At 54.0% G+C, this 17,377-nt stretch overlaps 1 protein-coding gene across 2 annotated transcripts in view; it reads right to left on the bottom strand.

The window, feature by feature from the left end:
* Window positions 1-3,367: 3,367 nt before the first annotated feature.
* Window positions 3,368-17,377, bottom strand: part of PPARD (peroxisome proliferator activated receptor delta) — a 75,586-nt gene continuing 61,576 nt past the window's right edge. For both annotated transcript variants that reach the window (XM_081141121.1, XM_081141122.1), the window contains 5 exons: window positions 8,344-8,498; window positions 7,464-7,602; window positions 5,732-5,934; window positions 5,085-5,535; window positions 3,368-4,346 (listed from right to left, as the gene is read on the bottom strand). In XM_081141121.1, the coding sequence (XP_080997247.1) occupies window positions 4,099-4,346; window positions 5,085-5,535; window positions 5,732-5,934; window positions 7,464-7,602; window positions 8,344-8,498 (1,196 nt within the window). In that variant the 3' untranslated portion in view covers window positions 3,368-4,098. The remainder of the gene's footprint in view (window positions 4,347-5,084; window positions 5,536-5,731; window positions 5,935-7,463; window positions 7,603-8,343; window positions 8,499-17,377) is intronic.

Below are 17,377 nucleotides of genomic sequence, written 5' to 3'. Positions count from 1 at the left end.
AAGAGAAATATCAATCAGTTGTCTCCTGTACACGCCCCAACCAGGGATCAAACAGGCAAGCTGGCTATTTGCCCAGGCTGGAAATCGAACCCACCACCTTTTGGTATATAGGACACTCCAATCAACTGAGCCACAGTGACCGGGCTGCATCTGCTTCTTAAAGTCCCCCCCAGAAACTTACCAACCCGGAGCCCCCTTTCTTCCCCTCCCCTCCCTGCTTCCTTTCTTCCTTTTGTTCTTTAATTTTTTATTTCAGAAGAATTTTATAAAATTATTGCAACCATAGTATCTTCTAATTCTCTTAAGGTTGTTTTCTTCTTTTTTAGCCTAAATATTTGACTCACTTGTCCTGAGCATCATTAAAAAGAGACCAGGTGACTCCCTATTACCCCCAAGGCTTTGCTCCTGGGTAAAAAGCAGCGCCTCGGGCCATGGACAACACAGTCCTGGCGATGCCACCTGCTGGCTGAGTGTGCCAGGCGCAGTCCCTACTCTGTCCTGTGCTTCCTCCCCTGTAAAACGGCAGAAGTCAGATTTGCCTCATAGGTTGTAATATATGCACAATGCCTGGCACAAAATAGATGCTTAGTAAGGAATAGCCCTTAGTGACAGTGCCGGTGCCAGAGTGACACGATGCTCTCCCTGCAGCACCAGAAGCCAGGGAACAGAAAGCGGTACCAAGACTGCTCTGCCTCATCGGACTGAGCTGTCGAGTTGATCGGAAGCCAGTATTTTTATTTCTGCAGTGTGGGGAAGAGGACTGGCCTTTCACAACTGAGCCACACTCCACTATTTTCCTCCTGCCTGATGGGGTGGGAAAGGGTAGGGAGGTGAGAAAAATAAGCCATGCCGACTAGAAGATCCCATCATGAGCAAGGCTACCAATTTGAGATGCCTGTTCCAGGCATCCCTCCTCCTCTTCCCCTGCAACTGTCACTCTCCTGGCTGAGATGCGCCATACGGACTTAGAGTTTGATGGCTCTGGCCAGGCAGCCAGCTGAAGAGAAAGCGGGGAGGCGTCAGACTTGACCAGCTCCTTAACCTGTGAGCCTGGCGGGGATGGCCCCCCTCGGGCCGGTGTGTGTGCTTTGTGCTCATGATTTGCTGCCTCTTGGCTCTTCCCCTCGCTCCTCTACACCACAGGGGCTGGGAGTCTGCAGACTACATCCCCTAGACTCCTTTCCAGCTGTTTTTGCAGTGGGAGGTACAGGCAACAGGCTGGAAGACAGGAAGAAGGGACAATGTCCCTCCCCCGCAAAGGGATGGCACTTCTGGCAGGAGCAGCCGAGTTCCGGCTCCAGGCTTCCTGCTCAAGGGGCAGCAGCAGTGGCCACGGGCACCCTGGCAGCCCCAGATGGACAGTGAGCAGGACTCTGCTTCAGGTTGAATCGTGGGTCGCGCGGGGCTCCTGGGGTCTGCAGAGTTGGTGGCTATTTCAGCCTCGAGGCCTCTTGATAACATTTCCCATCCGGCCCTGGGGGTAAGAGTGGCTTCCTGCGGTTACCAAGGCCGGGTCCTTCAGTCCTTTCACTATTTTGTTGCAATTCCCTGGAGCAAACTCCTCATTCTGAAATATTTAGCAGTGGTTGTTTTCTGGCTATACAGGCACCAAAACACACCCAGAACTTGCCTCCCGCTGTGGCCAAGCCTACTGGCTGCCAAGGGCTGGGTTCCCTGGAGGCTCTGTGAGGATGGCACCCCAGGAAGTAAAGGAGAAAACCAGGGTGTTGGCTAAGGACAGGGAAGAAAACCCTGGTTGCTTGTGGGGGTACAAAGCTGACATGAATGGACAAGCTTTGAGTCTGCAAGGCCCACATCCCACTCAAGGCCCAGGGGAGTTGCCTCTCCAAGGCCCTTTGGAGACCCTCCCAGATGCCTCCCAGCCAACCCTGCTTTGTGCCATGGCACCACACCTGCTTGTCAGATGTCTTTCTCCTCCACACCCCCCGAAATCCCTGCAGGGTAGGGACGGCACCTTCTCAGTTCCCCACAACCCTGCTGATGAGTGGTGAGCAGAGGGGGTGAGGGAAAGACGGGAGCTCCCACAAGCCAGGTTCCATCCGCATCCCAGTCTCATTTGCCCAGCTGTTTCCTCTTCTGTGCACTGGATACAGAGGAGGGGGAGGCAGATCTGCCCCCAGGAAAAACACACAGAGAACTCAGCCTAAGTCAACTCTTAAATACTTAATTCCCATTTATTTAAAGTTCCATAAGTCTGTGTACACTATTTATATTAAAAACACAGGAAACTGGGGCTCCTAGCAAAAATATACATTTCAATTTTGGAGATTGTTCAGACACTGAGAAGAGCTGTACTCTCAGCACTAGAGCTGGGTGGGGTGGGGATGGGCAGGTGGTAGGGGAGGCAGAGGTCAGCGTCTCTCCCTCACAGTGCTGGCCCTGGTCAGCCAAGGGTACAATGGGAGAGGAAGAAGCCAGTAGAGAGTGATCCTGGGCATGGAAGGCCGCAGCACCCCCATAGGGACAGACACTGGCCTTGTCTTCTCTCTAGGGCATTTCCTCCCAGAGCTGCAGTCAGACAAAAATGCCCCTTTCGAAGGAGGACCAGACAGGACCCAGGAAGCCTGGGCTCTAACCCCAGGTTCTCAGAGACCCTGGCCAGCCCTTGCCACTCCAGCCAGCTTCCTTGCTGGAAAAGTGGCGTGGCGGCTTTGCCCTCCTGCTCAGACAGCTGTGCTTCAGCCCCTTCTCTGTGGCACTGAGTGCACCTGGCGAGGGGCAAGGCCTGGGGAGTGAGGCTGGCCTGGCAGGTCCCAGTCACCAGGGGCTGAATACGGGAAGGGGAGGGTAGCAGAGCTGCTGGGACAGATGGATGTCTCGATAAACAGATCAGTTTATCCCTGGCACCTTCTCCTGTGAGCAGGTGCTGGGCTGACTCAGCAGGATGCCCTGCTGACCAGGGATCTGGCCCAGCCCTGGGAACAGGGGCACAGCCCTGCCCATCCACCTGCAGGCCCCTCTGGGCACGTATCCACTTCGGGGAAGGGGGGTTGTGTGGAACCTGCAGTAAAGTGAATTCAGTGCTGTGCTGTGCGGTGGAGCGGCAGCTCCAGGAGTGTGTGTGGGGTATGAGCTCGGCCAGTGCCACTGTCTCTTGGCTGGAGACAGGGCGTCGTGGGGTGTGAGGCCAGCCCTGGCCCTGGGAGAGGCAAAGCTGTGGCGCTGACAGAACACAGGTGGGATGAGGCTGCTGCAGACTGGGGGGTGCAGATGGAGGGCGACCCAGAGGCCTGCTCGCTGCTTCCCCACCAACCTTCACCTCCCTTGAGGCTCGTTCCTCTTCACGGGGGTGTGGGACCCCCACCTGCAGGGAACCCACCTCTTTCCAGGCAGGGGTAGGTCCCCCAGCGGCCAGCGCAGGGGGTCACCAGCAACCCTGGCCTGGAAGACCAGTGAAAAGAACAAAGAGGGTGTTGGTGTGAGTGGGGCTGTGAGTGGGGCTGGGCGTGGGGCTGGAGCGGGGTCCGCTGAGTCAGGGGTGCCAGCCTCAGCCTCCGGAGGGCGGGGACAGTCTCAGGGCAGGACCCAGTGACCAGGGGGCACTGATGCAGTCAGCCCAGGTCCTGCTCGGCTTCCCCAGGAAGCCAGGCCCAGAGCTTAGTGTTTCTTTGGATGGCTCCAGCCCTTGCTGTGGACGGGAGCAGAGGAGCCTCCACCCCTGCAGTGACTGCTGGTGCCAGGGCAGGCCCCACTCCCTTCTGCGCGGGGGGGCAGGGACAAAAGCAGAAGTCCTGTCCTACGCTGCTGGTGAAAGATACAAACTGTCTCACAGAAAGAGAGGGCCAGACATGGAGATGGGGAGAGAGAAAGGGGGGGTGTGGGAGGGAGGAAGGGGGAAACCTATAGAGAGGAAGAGGAAGAGCAAAGACGTTAGAGAAGAAAGACGAGTGGGGGGGAAGGGAATATGGGGAGCGAGGCGTGGTTCTGACCACAGGAGTGTGTGATCCCGGCTCGGGCGCCATGCTGAGTGCTCGGGGAGCCAACGGGAAAGTCCCATGGTGGCCCCTGTCCCAGTGCTGTCCCCTGCCCCTGGTTCTCAGCCCCCGGAGGCCTGCTGGGAGGCCCTGGGGGTGCACCTCAGTACATGTCCTTGTAGATCTCCTGGAGCAGGGGGTGCAGCGAGGTCTCCGTCTCGGTCTTCTTGATCCGCTGCATCATCTGGGCGTGCTCGGTGACCAGCTGCCGCAGGTCAGCCATCTTCTGCAGCAGCTTGGGGAAGAGGTACTGGGCGTCGGGGTGGTTGGCGTGCAGGTGGAACTCAAGGGCACGCAGGATGGTGTCCTGGATGGCCTCCACCTGTGACACGTTCATGAGGCCTGGCCGGTCTGTGGGGACACAGGGCCAAAGTGTGGAACGGAGCAGGCACGCACGTGGTCTTAGGAGGTCAGAGGAGCTCCGCTACCCCCACCCTGCGTGGGGGACCTGGCTCAGTAGGCCTCTATGCTGTGACAAACCCAAGCCCTGTCCTGTCAGGGACTGACCCACTAAGTGTTCTAGTCCTCCCTCCTTTGTTTTCCTGACTCGGCAGGAGAGTAACAGGGTTACGAGACTGCCTCGACTCACATCCCGGCTCTACCAGACTAGCGATAAGGCTCTGGGTAGGTTGCCAGCCTCTCTGGGCTTGTTTCCTCACCTATAAACTGGGGATATGGAAGTACCTATGCACGGGGTGGCTGTATCAAATGGGTTATAATCTGGGAAAAGGAACTAGAACATGCCTGGCATGAAGTCAGCTCTATGCCATAATTATCACAGCATAATTATTACAATTTTGTGTTCAAATTGAAAACATCAGTAAAATACAGAAAATTTCTCCACCCCAGAAACAATCCCATTAACATGTTGGTATATATATGTCCTTCTGGTCTTTTTTCTCCCATCTCCATCTATGTAAGATGGAGCTGGTCCTGCATGTACAGTTAGTGCCTCACACATTCTACGGCCATCAGCACACGCACACCTCCCCACCCTGCCCAAGCTCAGGCCTGGTGCCCTGCACGGAGGGCCCCACCCTCAGGAGGGCTGGCTGCCTCCGGCCCGCCCACCTGCCCACCCTCACTCACCTCCGCACAGAATGATGGCTGCGATGAAGAGAGCCAGGTCACTGTCATCAAGCTCCAGGGCATTGAACTTGACAGCAAACTCAAACTTGGGCTCAATGATATCACTGAAGGGCTTGCGGAGGCTGCGCAGGAACTCACGGGTGACAAAACCAGTACCATTTGCCACCAGCAACCCATCCTTGTTGACAATGGAGGCCAGCATGGCAAAGATGGCCTCGTGTACTCCATACTTGAGGAGGGTCACCTGGTCATTGAGGAAGAGGCTGCCGAAGCTGGGGATGCTCTTGGCGAACTCGGTGAGCTCGCGTACGGTCTCCACCGTGGTGCACTGGCAGCGGTAGAAGACGTGCACGCTGATCTCCTTGTAGGGTGGCAGGCCGTTCACCAGCTGCTTCCACACCAGGCCCTTCTCTGCCTGCCACAGTGTCTCGATGTCGTGGATCACAAAGGGCTGAAAACCAGGCCCCATTAGAGACCAGGCCCCATTAGAGGCCAGGCCTCGGGGACCCCCGCCATGTGTTCCCCCTGCCCGGTGCCTGTTCCAGGAAGTTAGGGGAAGGAGGAGGTCTGGTTCTCCCAGAAGGCAGGAAGGCGGCAGGGGCACAGAGCCAGGGATGCCGCAGTGCCGAGCGAGCAGTGACACTCACCGCCGTGTGGCTGGTCTTGCCGGTGAGGATGCCGCGGGCCTTCTTTTTGGTCATGTTGAAGTTTTTCAGGTAGGCGTTGTAGATGTGCTTGGAGAAGGCCTTCAGGTCAGCCACCTGAGGGTTGTGCTGACTGCCCTCACTAGCCGTCAGCCCTGCCACCAGCTTCCTCTTCTCAGCCTCTGGCATCCGGCCAAAGCGGATGGCTGCATGGGAGGGGGGGCAGTTATCAAGGAGTCCATGCAAGGCAGCACCTCTAAGCGCCTCATCCCTCTACCAGTGCACGGGCCAAGGAGGGAGACACACACTCTGAGCCCAGGGCCCTCAGCAGCTCTAGAGGCAGCAGGGACACGGGGACCTCCAGAATGTAAGCTCCAGGGTGCAGGGATTGTGTCTTATTCACAGTGCACGGCATGCAAAGGCCCTAACTCGGGCAGCGCCTGCACCACGCTGGCGGGGGGGGGGGGGGGGTGTGCAGCATAGCAGGCAGGAAAACAGTCTGGCATCAGCAGCCTGTGCCCGAGTCCCAGCTAGGCAGTAACTACCCCTGTGGCTTCCACAGGCCACTTCGTTTTCTTTCATCAGAAAAGTGGGGCTGACACTCAAATCTCACTGGGTTGTCAGAGCAATTAAGTAATTCACATGGTAAGCAGTTAAAAATTGTAGTCATTGCCCCATGGGCCTGGCTCAACGGTTGAGCATTGACCTAGGATCTAGATCATGTTTCGATTCCCGGTCAGGGCACATGCCCAGATTTCAGGCTTGATCCCCAGCAGGGGGAGTGCAGGAGGCAGCCAATCAATGACTTTCATCATTGATGTTTCTATCACTCTCTGTCCCTCCCCCTTCCTCTCTGCAATCAATAAAGATATATTTTTAAAAACTGTAGTTATTAGCAATGGGACAGGAAACAAATCTGGCTTCTCTCAGAGAAAAAGAATTCAGTCAACCCTGAGATCTCCTGGGTATCCCCTCACTGCAGCCAAGGAATGGGGCCCTGGCAGATACAGACTGAGGGAAGGATACAGACTGAGGGGAGGGATCAAACCCCAGACCACCTCACCTAAAAAAAGCTGAGACGGGGCCTCAGGTCCTGCCACCCTTGAGATGCAAGGCAATCAGGGTATCTATGGGTGAAGGCATTGAAACAGGAGGCTCTCCCTGTCCTCTGGGGGTGTAACCCAGAGGTGTAAAGCGGGAGCAGATGGACTTTGCAAAATCCTACTCTGTGGGGCCTGAAGATGAGACTGCAGGAAGCCTAGAGCACAGGGCTCAGCAGGCTGTCTCCTGGGAGTGGCTGGCCTCTGGGAAACTCCTGCCTGGCTCCTGGCAGCTGGCACGAGGCTACTTACTGGTTCCCGCCTGCCCTCAGTAACTAAGAGGGAGTGAGGGGGTCCCAGGCTTTCACACTGTGCCAGGCCATCCGAAGCAGTCTGAAGGTTCCAGGAGTGGTGTTTCCAACAGCACTGGAGCTGGGGTCGATTCTCACTTCCCTTCTAGGCCAGACAGGGTGAGCCTCAGGTACAGAGGTGGTGATTGCCCCAGCCTGGGACTACTGGGGGATACTGGCAGTCTGGGGAAAGCAGATCTTGGGCTAGGCTTGTGCTGGCTCCAAGACTCAGGGCTCAGATTAGCAAGGCCAGCAGCTGACACTCAGCAGTGCCCACGGCATGCCAGGCACAGCTGGTTTCGAGATGTGCGGAGCCAACAGCCTGTGTTCCAGGTGGGCTCTCACCGTTGTGCGACATGCCCAGGGCCAGGCATTTCTGGAAGCGGCAGTACTGGCACTTGTTGCGGTTCTTCTTCTGGATCTTGCAGCTCCGCTCACACTTCTCGTATTCCAGCTTCATGCGGATCGTCCGACGGAAGAAACCCTGAGGGGCGGTGCAGAGGGGAGGAAAAGCCACAGGGAAGGGAGAAAGCTGGAGAATCCTACTGCCCACCAGGTTGTACCAGGGCCCAATTATGCATGAAGATGTAAAAATTCCTGAAATCTGGTAGTGGGGGAATTTTGTTGGGAGTGGGAGAAGGAAGGTAAACAACTCTAAAACTTGTAATATACCGTATTATTTTATATTATTACTTTAAATGCTTCTTTGTTAATTTGGTAACAAACTGTATCATCACTAACTTGATTTACTCATAAATGTATCTGGTTCTGCGTATCTTCTAGGTTTAATAAAATGTGAAAATTTGATGGGTGTAGTTAGGAGGAAGAACCCAAAAGCAAGACTTGGAAAAGAATGTAATGTTCCTGTTTTTCCCTCCTCAAAGAGCCCCCTTCAGGCTTTGAGGCCCAGGAACCTGCCTCAGCTTAAGCCCCGCTCTTTTCTGTTCCACCTGTCTTTTCCAGTCAGGTCCCCAGGGAGACCAGGTAAGTGCCTGGGTCGGTGCTGAAGGTGCCCAGCAGGGCAGCCCTGACAGGGAACCCTTCCTCTCCAGCAGGGCCCAGAGCTGAGGCTTGGAATGGGCGCAAGGCCCTGGCTGTAGCCCAGGCAGGAATTCCACAGTGGGTATTATCAGGGACCCGCCTCGGCAGGGAAAGCCTTTTTGGCAGGTTAACTCACCATGTGACCACAGCCCTGACAGCCAGCCAGCACCCTCACTGCCCATACCTTGCATCCCTCACACGCATGAACACCGTAGTGAAAGCCTGATGCCTTGTCCCCGCACACGCGGCACTCCATGTTGAGGCTGCCGCCTGAGGCCCCGTCACAGCCCATCTGCAGCTGGTCCAGCAGTGAGGGTGGGGAGGAGCTCCGGGAGAGGTCTGCAGACACATGATACAGGGTGGCTTCACATTCTGCCCACTCTGCCCATGTTTCTCACTCACACAGCCCTCAGCTCAGCCATTTAAGGGTTGCGTGGCCACGGAAGTCAACCTTTCTGAGGATCCGTTTCTTATCTAGAACGTGGGGTTAATGGCAGCTTCTCTGGGAGGATGGTGAAGTTTCCAAAGCATCCCCAGACCTGACACATGGCAAGTGTTCCAGAAACAGCAGCTACTACTGCCTGGGGTAAGCAGAGCCTTCCTGGCCTGAATGCACCCTTGGGGAGGAGAGGGTTTAAAGGGATGGTTGTGTTTTGGGAGGAGGGGAGCAAGCAGAAAAAGCAGGCAGAAATCTTTTTAGACTGTCCTTAGGAGTGGCCCACGTGGGGTGTGTGCAATGAGTTTTGTAATACGGCAGAAGTGCAACCTCTGCAGAGCACCCCCTCCCCTGGGAAGTCCGATTAGTGCATGGACCCCCAGATGCTTGTAAGGGTCCCCCAAGAAGCCCAAATTCACTCCCATGAAACTTGCTCACATAGAAAGGATGTAGGGATCAGCCACACTGACTGGGCAGCACACTGAATTTCCACAAGTGTTTTTCTATTAAATATACAGACGTTTGAACCAGGTGCTGAGTGTCAGCAAGGAAAGCAGTTTGCCGTATACCCTCAGACGCTTTAGTAAGAACTGCTAGGAGTCTCTTCTGAATCCCTCCCTTAGACACTCAGAAGTGAGCCCTCCCCCTAGAAAGGGGACCTACACAGAGCCCCAGTCTCCTGACCCCAGCCCAGTGCTGCATGATCTATGTGCCACCTGTCCTGCCTCTGCCACCCTGTCCTGCCAATCTGCTATCCACTGCTCTCTTCCCTGATGACCAAGCAACCTCCTCGGGGGCAGGGTCCAAACCCCAGAGAATCTCAGCTTAGAGCAGATAGCTCTAAGGGAGACCCAAACCATGACAATAAGCCCAGGTTTAATATTTTCCACTAGGCAAAAGATTAATTTTCTTCACTGTGGAGTAACCTCCCACTCTCCCATCTCCCCCCACACCCGGTCCCAGGGGTGACAGGAGGAAATCCTCCGCCCAGCCCCCATCCTAGACACAGAAGGGGAGCACAAGTACCTGACCACAGCAGAGGACTTGCAGCCCGCTGCCCTCCCTGGAGGATGAGGGCAGGGGTGACACAAGTCTCTGGTTCCTAAAACAGCCTGTCCTGTCCCAGAGCCTTAGCTCCCAACCTTCCGTCATTCCAAAGGATGTACCCCCCCAACCAAGCCCACAGATGGGGAGAATGGGGTCCCTCCATCTCCTGAGCAAAGTGCTGTGGGGAGACTGCAGCCTGGGAGGGCGAGGCCGCTTTGGTCTGCGCAGCAGCTTCTGTCACCACCTGACAGCCTGTGTGTTTACTCAGTGCCGGGGCTCCGCCACAACAACGTAAGGGCCATGGGCAGGCACTCAGTGACTGTGGAAAAAGCGGTCCTCTAGCTGCCTGGGCATCTTGGCCTCAGCACCACGGGGCTGGAGGGGAGCACTGCCACTCCTGGAGGCACCGTAACGGGGCAGAAGCCCACTCCCAGCTGTTGGGAGAAGACGAGGCACTGTGTAAAACCCAGGTAGAGACCTGTGCAGATGCTGGCAGGGAGGTTCCAGCTCTTCCTCCTCCGCCTGTGTGGTCTGTGTGCACATGGGCTTTGTGGCACTTCTTGTAAGCATCAGTGTTGTTTCTGTGGCTTGCACGTCTGCCTCCTCTGCTAGTCTCAGAGCATCTCGAGTCATGTTCCCTTCAGATCTGCAAGCACCCGCCACAGGGCCCAGTCACCTCAGAGTGTTCCCACCTCTTGGTGCTTCCTTGTGGCCCTGGGGGCGTGGCAGTTGTCTGGTCATTTGGTTGCTATTGGTGCTGCCCGTGGCAATGCCGCCCTCTCTTCTCATTCAACAGACATTTGATGAGCACCTGCTGTGTGCAGGGCACGCCCCAGACCATCCTCAACCAACTGAGGTACGACAGACATACGACAACTAGAGCACAATGCAGCTAGTGGCCACACCGGGGGAGGGGCAGAGTGGTGCAGGACAGTGAAAGAGCCATCACCTGGGCATGAAGTGGTCAGGGAAGGTGACTGCTCTCCTCTCTGGCTCAAACGTGAGTGCTTTGGCCCTGGCCAATGTGGCTCAGTTGGTTGGTGCGTCATCTTGTACACCAAGGGGTTGGGGGTTCAATTCCCTGTCAGGGAACATGCAGGAGGCAACTGATGGATGTTTCTCTCTCTCTCTCCTTTCCTCTCTTTCTAAGAATCAATGAAAAACATATCCTCTGGTGAGGATTAAAAAAAGGTGAGTGCTTTGGATGACCTCCAAATCGGCTTCCAGGTGCTCGGAGTCAGCAGCGGGGGTAAGAATGCTGCTCAGGAGCCATGCGACCCAATTTCAAATCAGTGAGTGTCCTGTGCTTAAAACCCAGCACTGCCCTCTGGGCCTCAGCTTCCTCCTCTGTGAAAGGGAGGTGACAACAGTACCTGTCTCAAGAGTCACCATGAGGCACACAGGAGTTAATCCAGAGAAAGCTCTTGGAACTTGGAAGTGCTGTGTAAATATCAGCTTAGTCGGGCTGATGTTACTAGAAAGCCGCAATCCTGCAGTTTCTGGCGGTGTGCCCCACACAGGCAGGGGCCATGCCTCTCTCTTTCTCTCTTCTTTCTGGTGTCTCTTTCCCCCCACAGCTTTCACAGAAACCCAAGGTGGGTGTGTGTGTGTGTGGGGGGGGGGGGGTGTCTCTGCTTATGAGGCCTGGAAAGCCCCTGGAACAAGACCTAGCCTCCTCTCGCATCATTTGGCCTGCTGCTGGCCCCAGGGGTGTCAGGACTACCCCAAACCCTGGAAGAAGCCAAGATGCCCAAGCCCTACTGGCCGCTGAGCCAGCCCTAGCTCTGGCTTGTGAGGAGAGACCCAGGGTAGGAAGAGCTGCAAACTACATTGGGGAGAAACAGGTCCTAGGCAGGGGGGTCTGGGGAGAGGTCCTGTTCCAGGTGGTGGAGAGGTGTAAGCTGCCAAACTCAAGAGCAGTCAGGGAGGCCTGGCGGTCTCAGGGTGATAGGACAAGGGTACCCCCTGCCTATTTGAGGGGAATAAGAAAACACAAATGACTGATCACAAGACAGAGAGAGGCAGGGGAGCTGGGGAGCTGAGGAGCTGAGCTGGGCAGCAGTGCACACATCCCACAAGGGTGCCTTTTGTTGTGGGGTGTATTGGGGATACTGAAGTGGTGGTAGCTTTGGGGTGGGTTTCCCAAAGATAAAGGTTCCGTTTCTTCTTGGTTGACCACTGGCTTAAGGGTTTATCCTCAAATCACCACCACATCCTACCAGAAAGTAATGGTGGCAGGATGCTTCCCATTCTAGGGACCAGGTTCTGAAGGTTGCATTACCTCCCATGACCTCCTGGTGGGGATGGGGGTTCCGAGAGGCCCTCCCCAACACGAGGAACCCCTGCCTTGGTGCCCCTCAGGCATGTGGGTGGGAGAGACCCTGGGCTTGCCATTTGAGGATCATCTCCCTGCAGAGTTGCTCTCTCCAGCCAACCCAGTGCATCCTCTTATCCAGCCCCTCCTCTGCTCTTGGAAATGCATTTGCTTACCTGATGGCCATCATGTGGGCCCTCAGTCCTGCCTCTGAACTTCCACTCTAGCCACAGCCTACCTGACCCCTCCCCCCAAATATCTTCTACCTTTACTACCTCCAGGGAGGGGAAAGAACCAGCATTTGTCAGGCCCCTGCTAAATGCCAAGCATGTTTCTGTATGCCCATTAGTATCATTTCATATCACTATGGAAGACAGTAACTGCCACCATTTAAAGATGAGGAAACTGAAGCTCAGTGAGGTTAAGGGATCTGCCCAAGGTCACCTGAATACATGGTGGGACTGGACCTTGAACCTAAACCTGAATTCCCTGCAAAGGCCGTGTCTACACCAATCACACCTCTCTTTTAGGGCATGCCTACTATGCACTAGGCAGGCCACGGGCACTTTACATCAGTAATTCCTTGAGCCTTGAAACAACCCTCCAGCAGGTCTTCTTATCCCCATATTATAGGTGAGATAACAGAGGTTCAGAAGGTTAAGTAACATGCTGACAATGGCTCTGATGGTTAATTTTATGTGTCAAATTAACTGGCCATGGTACCCAGTTTTTGGTCAAACACCAGTCTAGATGTTGCTGTGAAGGTATTCTTTTTTTTGTTAAACCTCACCCAAGGATATTTTTTCCATCGATTTTTTTAGAGAGAGTGGAAGGAGGGGAGCGTAGAGAAAGACAGAGAAACATCAATGTGAGAGAGACACATTAATTGGCTGCCTCCTGCACGTGCCCTGACTGGGGCTGGGGATCGAATCTGCAACCCAGCTACCTGACCTTGACCAGGAATTGAACCAGAGACCCTTTGGCTGACGCTCTAACTACTGAGCAACACCAGCCAGAGCAGAGGTATTCTTTAGATGTGATTAACATTTAAATCATTACTCTCCATAGTGTGAGTAGGCCTCCTGAGGAAGGAGGAATTCTGTCTCCAGACTACATTTGGACTTGAGTTTCAAGATCAACTTCCCTGGATGTCCAGCCTGCTGGCCTGTCCTACAGAATGACTTGCTAGCCGTCACAACCACCTGAGCCAATTCCTTCAAATAAGTCTCCCAATCTCCCTCCCTCTACATATACACTTACACACACACATCCTATTGATTCTGTTCCTCTACAGAACCCTAATACAGTGGCAAAGTGAGATTTATATCCAACCCTCGGGACTGGGCTCTTACTCACTGCACTCTACAACTTCCCATACATATAAACATGTGTCCATTACTACTGATGAATAATTTGTGATTATGATAAACAGTGAGACGCACCACTGCTGAGGATGACACTATGCCATTACTCTTGTTTGGACTTGGCATAAACACTAGCCCCCTCACCCAGATGGTGAAGTATCAGTTGCACCATCTTTGATTACAAAGTGGCCTTATTCCCGTCATTATGTGTGGCTGAGCGCTCCTGCACGTCTCGTCTCCATCGCCAGAGTATGCTGCAGTCATAGCTGTGAGGCAGGGAGGGGCTAGCCCTGTCTATTTACTTTGCTGGCAGAACCACAGGCAAACAGCTTCTGAAGTATGAGCCAATTCTGCAGGACTCTGGGGCTGGGTTACCCCAGCAGCCTCCTTACTTCTGTTTGCCTGGACTGTGGGCTCCTCAGGGAAGCCACCCAGCCTTGTCCTCTGCTAATAGCTGCCTGGACACTCACCAAGCCTTTGCTGAGTGAGAGGTGTCAAGGCCAAGAGGAAGGGCACTTTATCTTCCTCAGTCCCATACTAAGACCCCTGACCTTTTTCTCGGTGTGACTGGGACGTTCATCACTGAGCAGGGAGGAATGAAGACAGGAGTGGGGTGTGAGCACCAGCTCCAGCTGCCCCTGTCCCTACCCAATTGGGGGACCCTGGGCATGTGAGTTTCCTTCTTGCTGAGTGCTAACAATGAGGCCTATCCTATCTGCCTCCCTGCAGTGAGTAGGAGGTGCTGGCAGGTATTGAGCTGGTTCAGAGATGCAGGTCAGCGCAGAACCTCTGGAGGGTCAGAAGGGAATCCAACTGTGCAGCCTTCCTGCTGTTTCAGGCTCAAGCTCATGAATCCCTGAGGGGACTCCAGAGGGCAAAGTCACAGACTCATGGGGGTGGGACAGGGAACCAGCAGGTGCTGAGACCTGTGGTGTGTCACACAGCACCATTTACTCCTCACCTGGCTGGCCCTTAAAGTGGGCAGGACATAGCCTTTAAAGGTGAAGAGACTGTGGCACCATGAGGGCACCATGAGGGCCACGCTCCTGGTGGCCAACCTGGGACTCCTGCCCTGATGTGTGTGATCTCCAACACAGACAGGGTGAGGCTCTGTCTCTGGCACCCTCACCTGCGGCCTTCTTTTTTTTAACCTTTTAAAGAAAAACAATGTAACTGCTTTTTAAAGTATGAGAGTACTCTAGGCTTGCTGGGAAAAATACACAAGGGCGCGGAGCATCTTATGACAGATCCTCTCCACCCATGACCACCTCTGAGTCAGTCCCATTTGTCCCTTCCATTTACTCTTCTAGTGCCTTTTATGATACACAGAATTTTTTAAAATTTTGGAATCGATGGAGTGGAGATTCTTTTTATTTATTTTTATTGATTTTTTATATTTATTTATTTATTTATTTTTAAATATGTCTTTATTGATTTCAGAGAGAGGAAAGGAGAGGGAGAGCGAGAAACATCAATGACGAGAGAGTCATTGATCGGCTGCCTCCTGCATGTCCCCGACTGGGGGTCGAACCCGCAACCCAGGCATGTGTCCTGACCGGGAATCGAACCCCGATCCCCTGGATCCTAGGTCGACGCTCAACCGCTGAGACATGCCCAGCCGGGCTTTTATTGATTTTTTAGAAAGAGAGGAAGGGAGAGGGAGAGAGAGAAACATTGATGTGTGCCTCCTGCACATGCCCTACCGGGGATCGAGATGGCAACCTGGGCATGTGCCCTGACCAGTAACTGAACCTGCGACCTTTCGGTGCACAGGACGACGCCCAACCAACTGAGCCACACCGGTCAGGGCACACATAAAGATTTTTAAACAATGAGATCCCCAATTTGTCAGAAACTTTCTCCCCTGTCAGTACATACAGACCCTACCTTACCCTTTTTAATGACTAGAACATTCCACAGTATGGCTCTATCACAGTTTACATAACCAGTTCCCCACAGATGGCTGCTTTCTGATTTTTGCTTTTATGAACAGTGCTGCAGTAAACAAGTGTGGACAGCTCCGTGCGCAATGAGTGAGTGTTTACAGGGCATACACTCCTAGGAGGGGACTGTGGGGCCGAAGGAACACACATGCAAAGTGCTGGCTGCTGCCAAGCTGCCCTCCACCCTCAGCGGCTGGAGGGCTGTGTCCTCACCAGCAGTCTGGCCAACACCGTCCTCTCTGCCAATCTCATGTGAAGATGCCTTCTTTGACTGTTGAGACTGAAAAATGTTTCATGTTTTCTAGCCATTTGTATTCATCCTACAGAAAATTGCCTATTTCTATTTTTCTGCCTGGTGGTTTGTCTTGTAGTTTGTGGGAAGTTTTCATATACTATGGCTTTAACATATGGTGATATGTCAGACAATCCCCTCCTCTTTCAATTACTTAACAAAGTCTTCACTGATTTATTTATACGGGATCCATCAAACACAGGGTGGCTGGGCAAATTCTTCCCCAGACATCTCCCTGCATGCCCTAAAGCCCACCGATAAAACTCCCTGAAATGCCATCACCACACCCACCTTGCCCTGCCTGTGCACCTGGGCACCACACTCTGGTCTGCATAGGGAGGTGGTCCCCACAAGGGTATGCAGGAAACCCAGGACAGGACATGAATCTGCGGGCAACTTACATGTGCCTGGGTCCAGATGTAGGGACGAGGTAGGCCAGGGAAGGCAGAGAGGCCATAAACCCTGTGGCCTCTCTTTCCTTTCCCTCACTTGATGTCCTCAGTGACATCACTTACTCATTTCTAGCCCCCAGTGGCTTCCCTCTGCGTCCTACCCCCCTCATCTGTCTCAAGTTCAGAACAGTATGTGTTATTAGGGCTGAGTGACTGATCACTCCTGGTTAGCCATTCCTCTCTTCTGAGAAAGACTGGGTCTCCAAAGCCATCTCCACCACCAGCTAACCAATAGTAAGGAGGTTGCTCTTGGGGAGAGGGGACACCTTCTCTTGGGCCCTGAAATCACACAGGCCTACTTTGGTCATTCCTGGGTGTCTGGGTGAGGTCAGAGGGCCTGGGTGACGGCTCTCCCCTTACTCTCCCCTAAAGAGGAAGAAGCTCTGAAAAGCTCCAGGATTTGTTTGCAGGTTCAAAGTAGCGTGGCTCAAGGATTCGGGGCTCTCTTAGGTGCAGGCCCAGGCAGGAGCCTGTCCTACCTCTACAACACCTCTCCCCAACCTTAACTCTTTTTTTTTCAGATTTTTTTCTTATTGATTTTTAGAGAGAGAGGAAGAGAAATACCGATATGAGAGCGAAATATGGATTGGCTGCCTCCTGCACACCCCCTACCAGGGATCAAGCCCACTACCCCGGCAGATACTCTGATTGGGAGTGGAACTGGCAACCCACTGGTGCACAGGACGCCGCCCAAGCAACTGAGCCCCACCGGCCAGGGCCTGTCACCTTAACTCTTAACTCTGACACCATCTACCTCCTTCTCCCCACGAAGGCACAGGGGTCCAGAGACCATGCTTATGAGACAGGCTTTGAATTATCACCTGGCCAGGATGTCTGTCAGCTGAAACCGGCAGCAAGGTCAGGGTGTTCCCCCCGGCAGTACATCCTGACCCTGAGTTCTCTAAAGGAAGGGAGCAAGGATCAGTGGGATGGGATGGCCCTCAGGCAGAGGGAGAAAGGAAAAGCTGGGCAGATGGGGCAGGGAGCAGGGAAAGCCAGGGGTTGAGAAAAGTGGGTCTGGGTGCCCTTGAAGGTGGACTGAACATCATCATGATGATGATGATGGTGACTGACAGTATACGATACCAGAGAAAAACGCTGACACTGCTCCTGACAGTGGATAAAGGGACCCAACAAGCGAGACAGGAGAAGTTAAAAACTGTGGCTGCACAGAAGTAATATTAATTACAGTCGATCAGACTAACTGCCTAGCATTTACGCCTCATTACATTGCAGCTCGATGATGTGTAATCAGCCCCAGACCAACTGAGCTGTGTGTTCTGAGTGATAACAATCACAGGCTCAGTGATCTTTTAGTGTGTTAGTGTGGATGGGCCCCAGGTCCCTGTGGTAGCAGTGGTGGCATAAAG

This window comes from Miniopterus schreibersii, assembly GCF_964146895.1.
Source record: "Miniopterus schreibersii genome assembly, chromosome: 6".
NCBI classification, from domain to species: Eukaryota; Metazoa; Chordata; class Mammalia; order Chiroptera; family Miniopteridae; genus Miniopterus; species Miniopterus schreibersii.
Note: the sequence above shows the minus strand (reverse complement) of the source record. Positions and strands in the feature narration are given on the sequence as shown.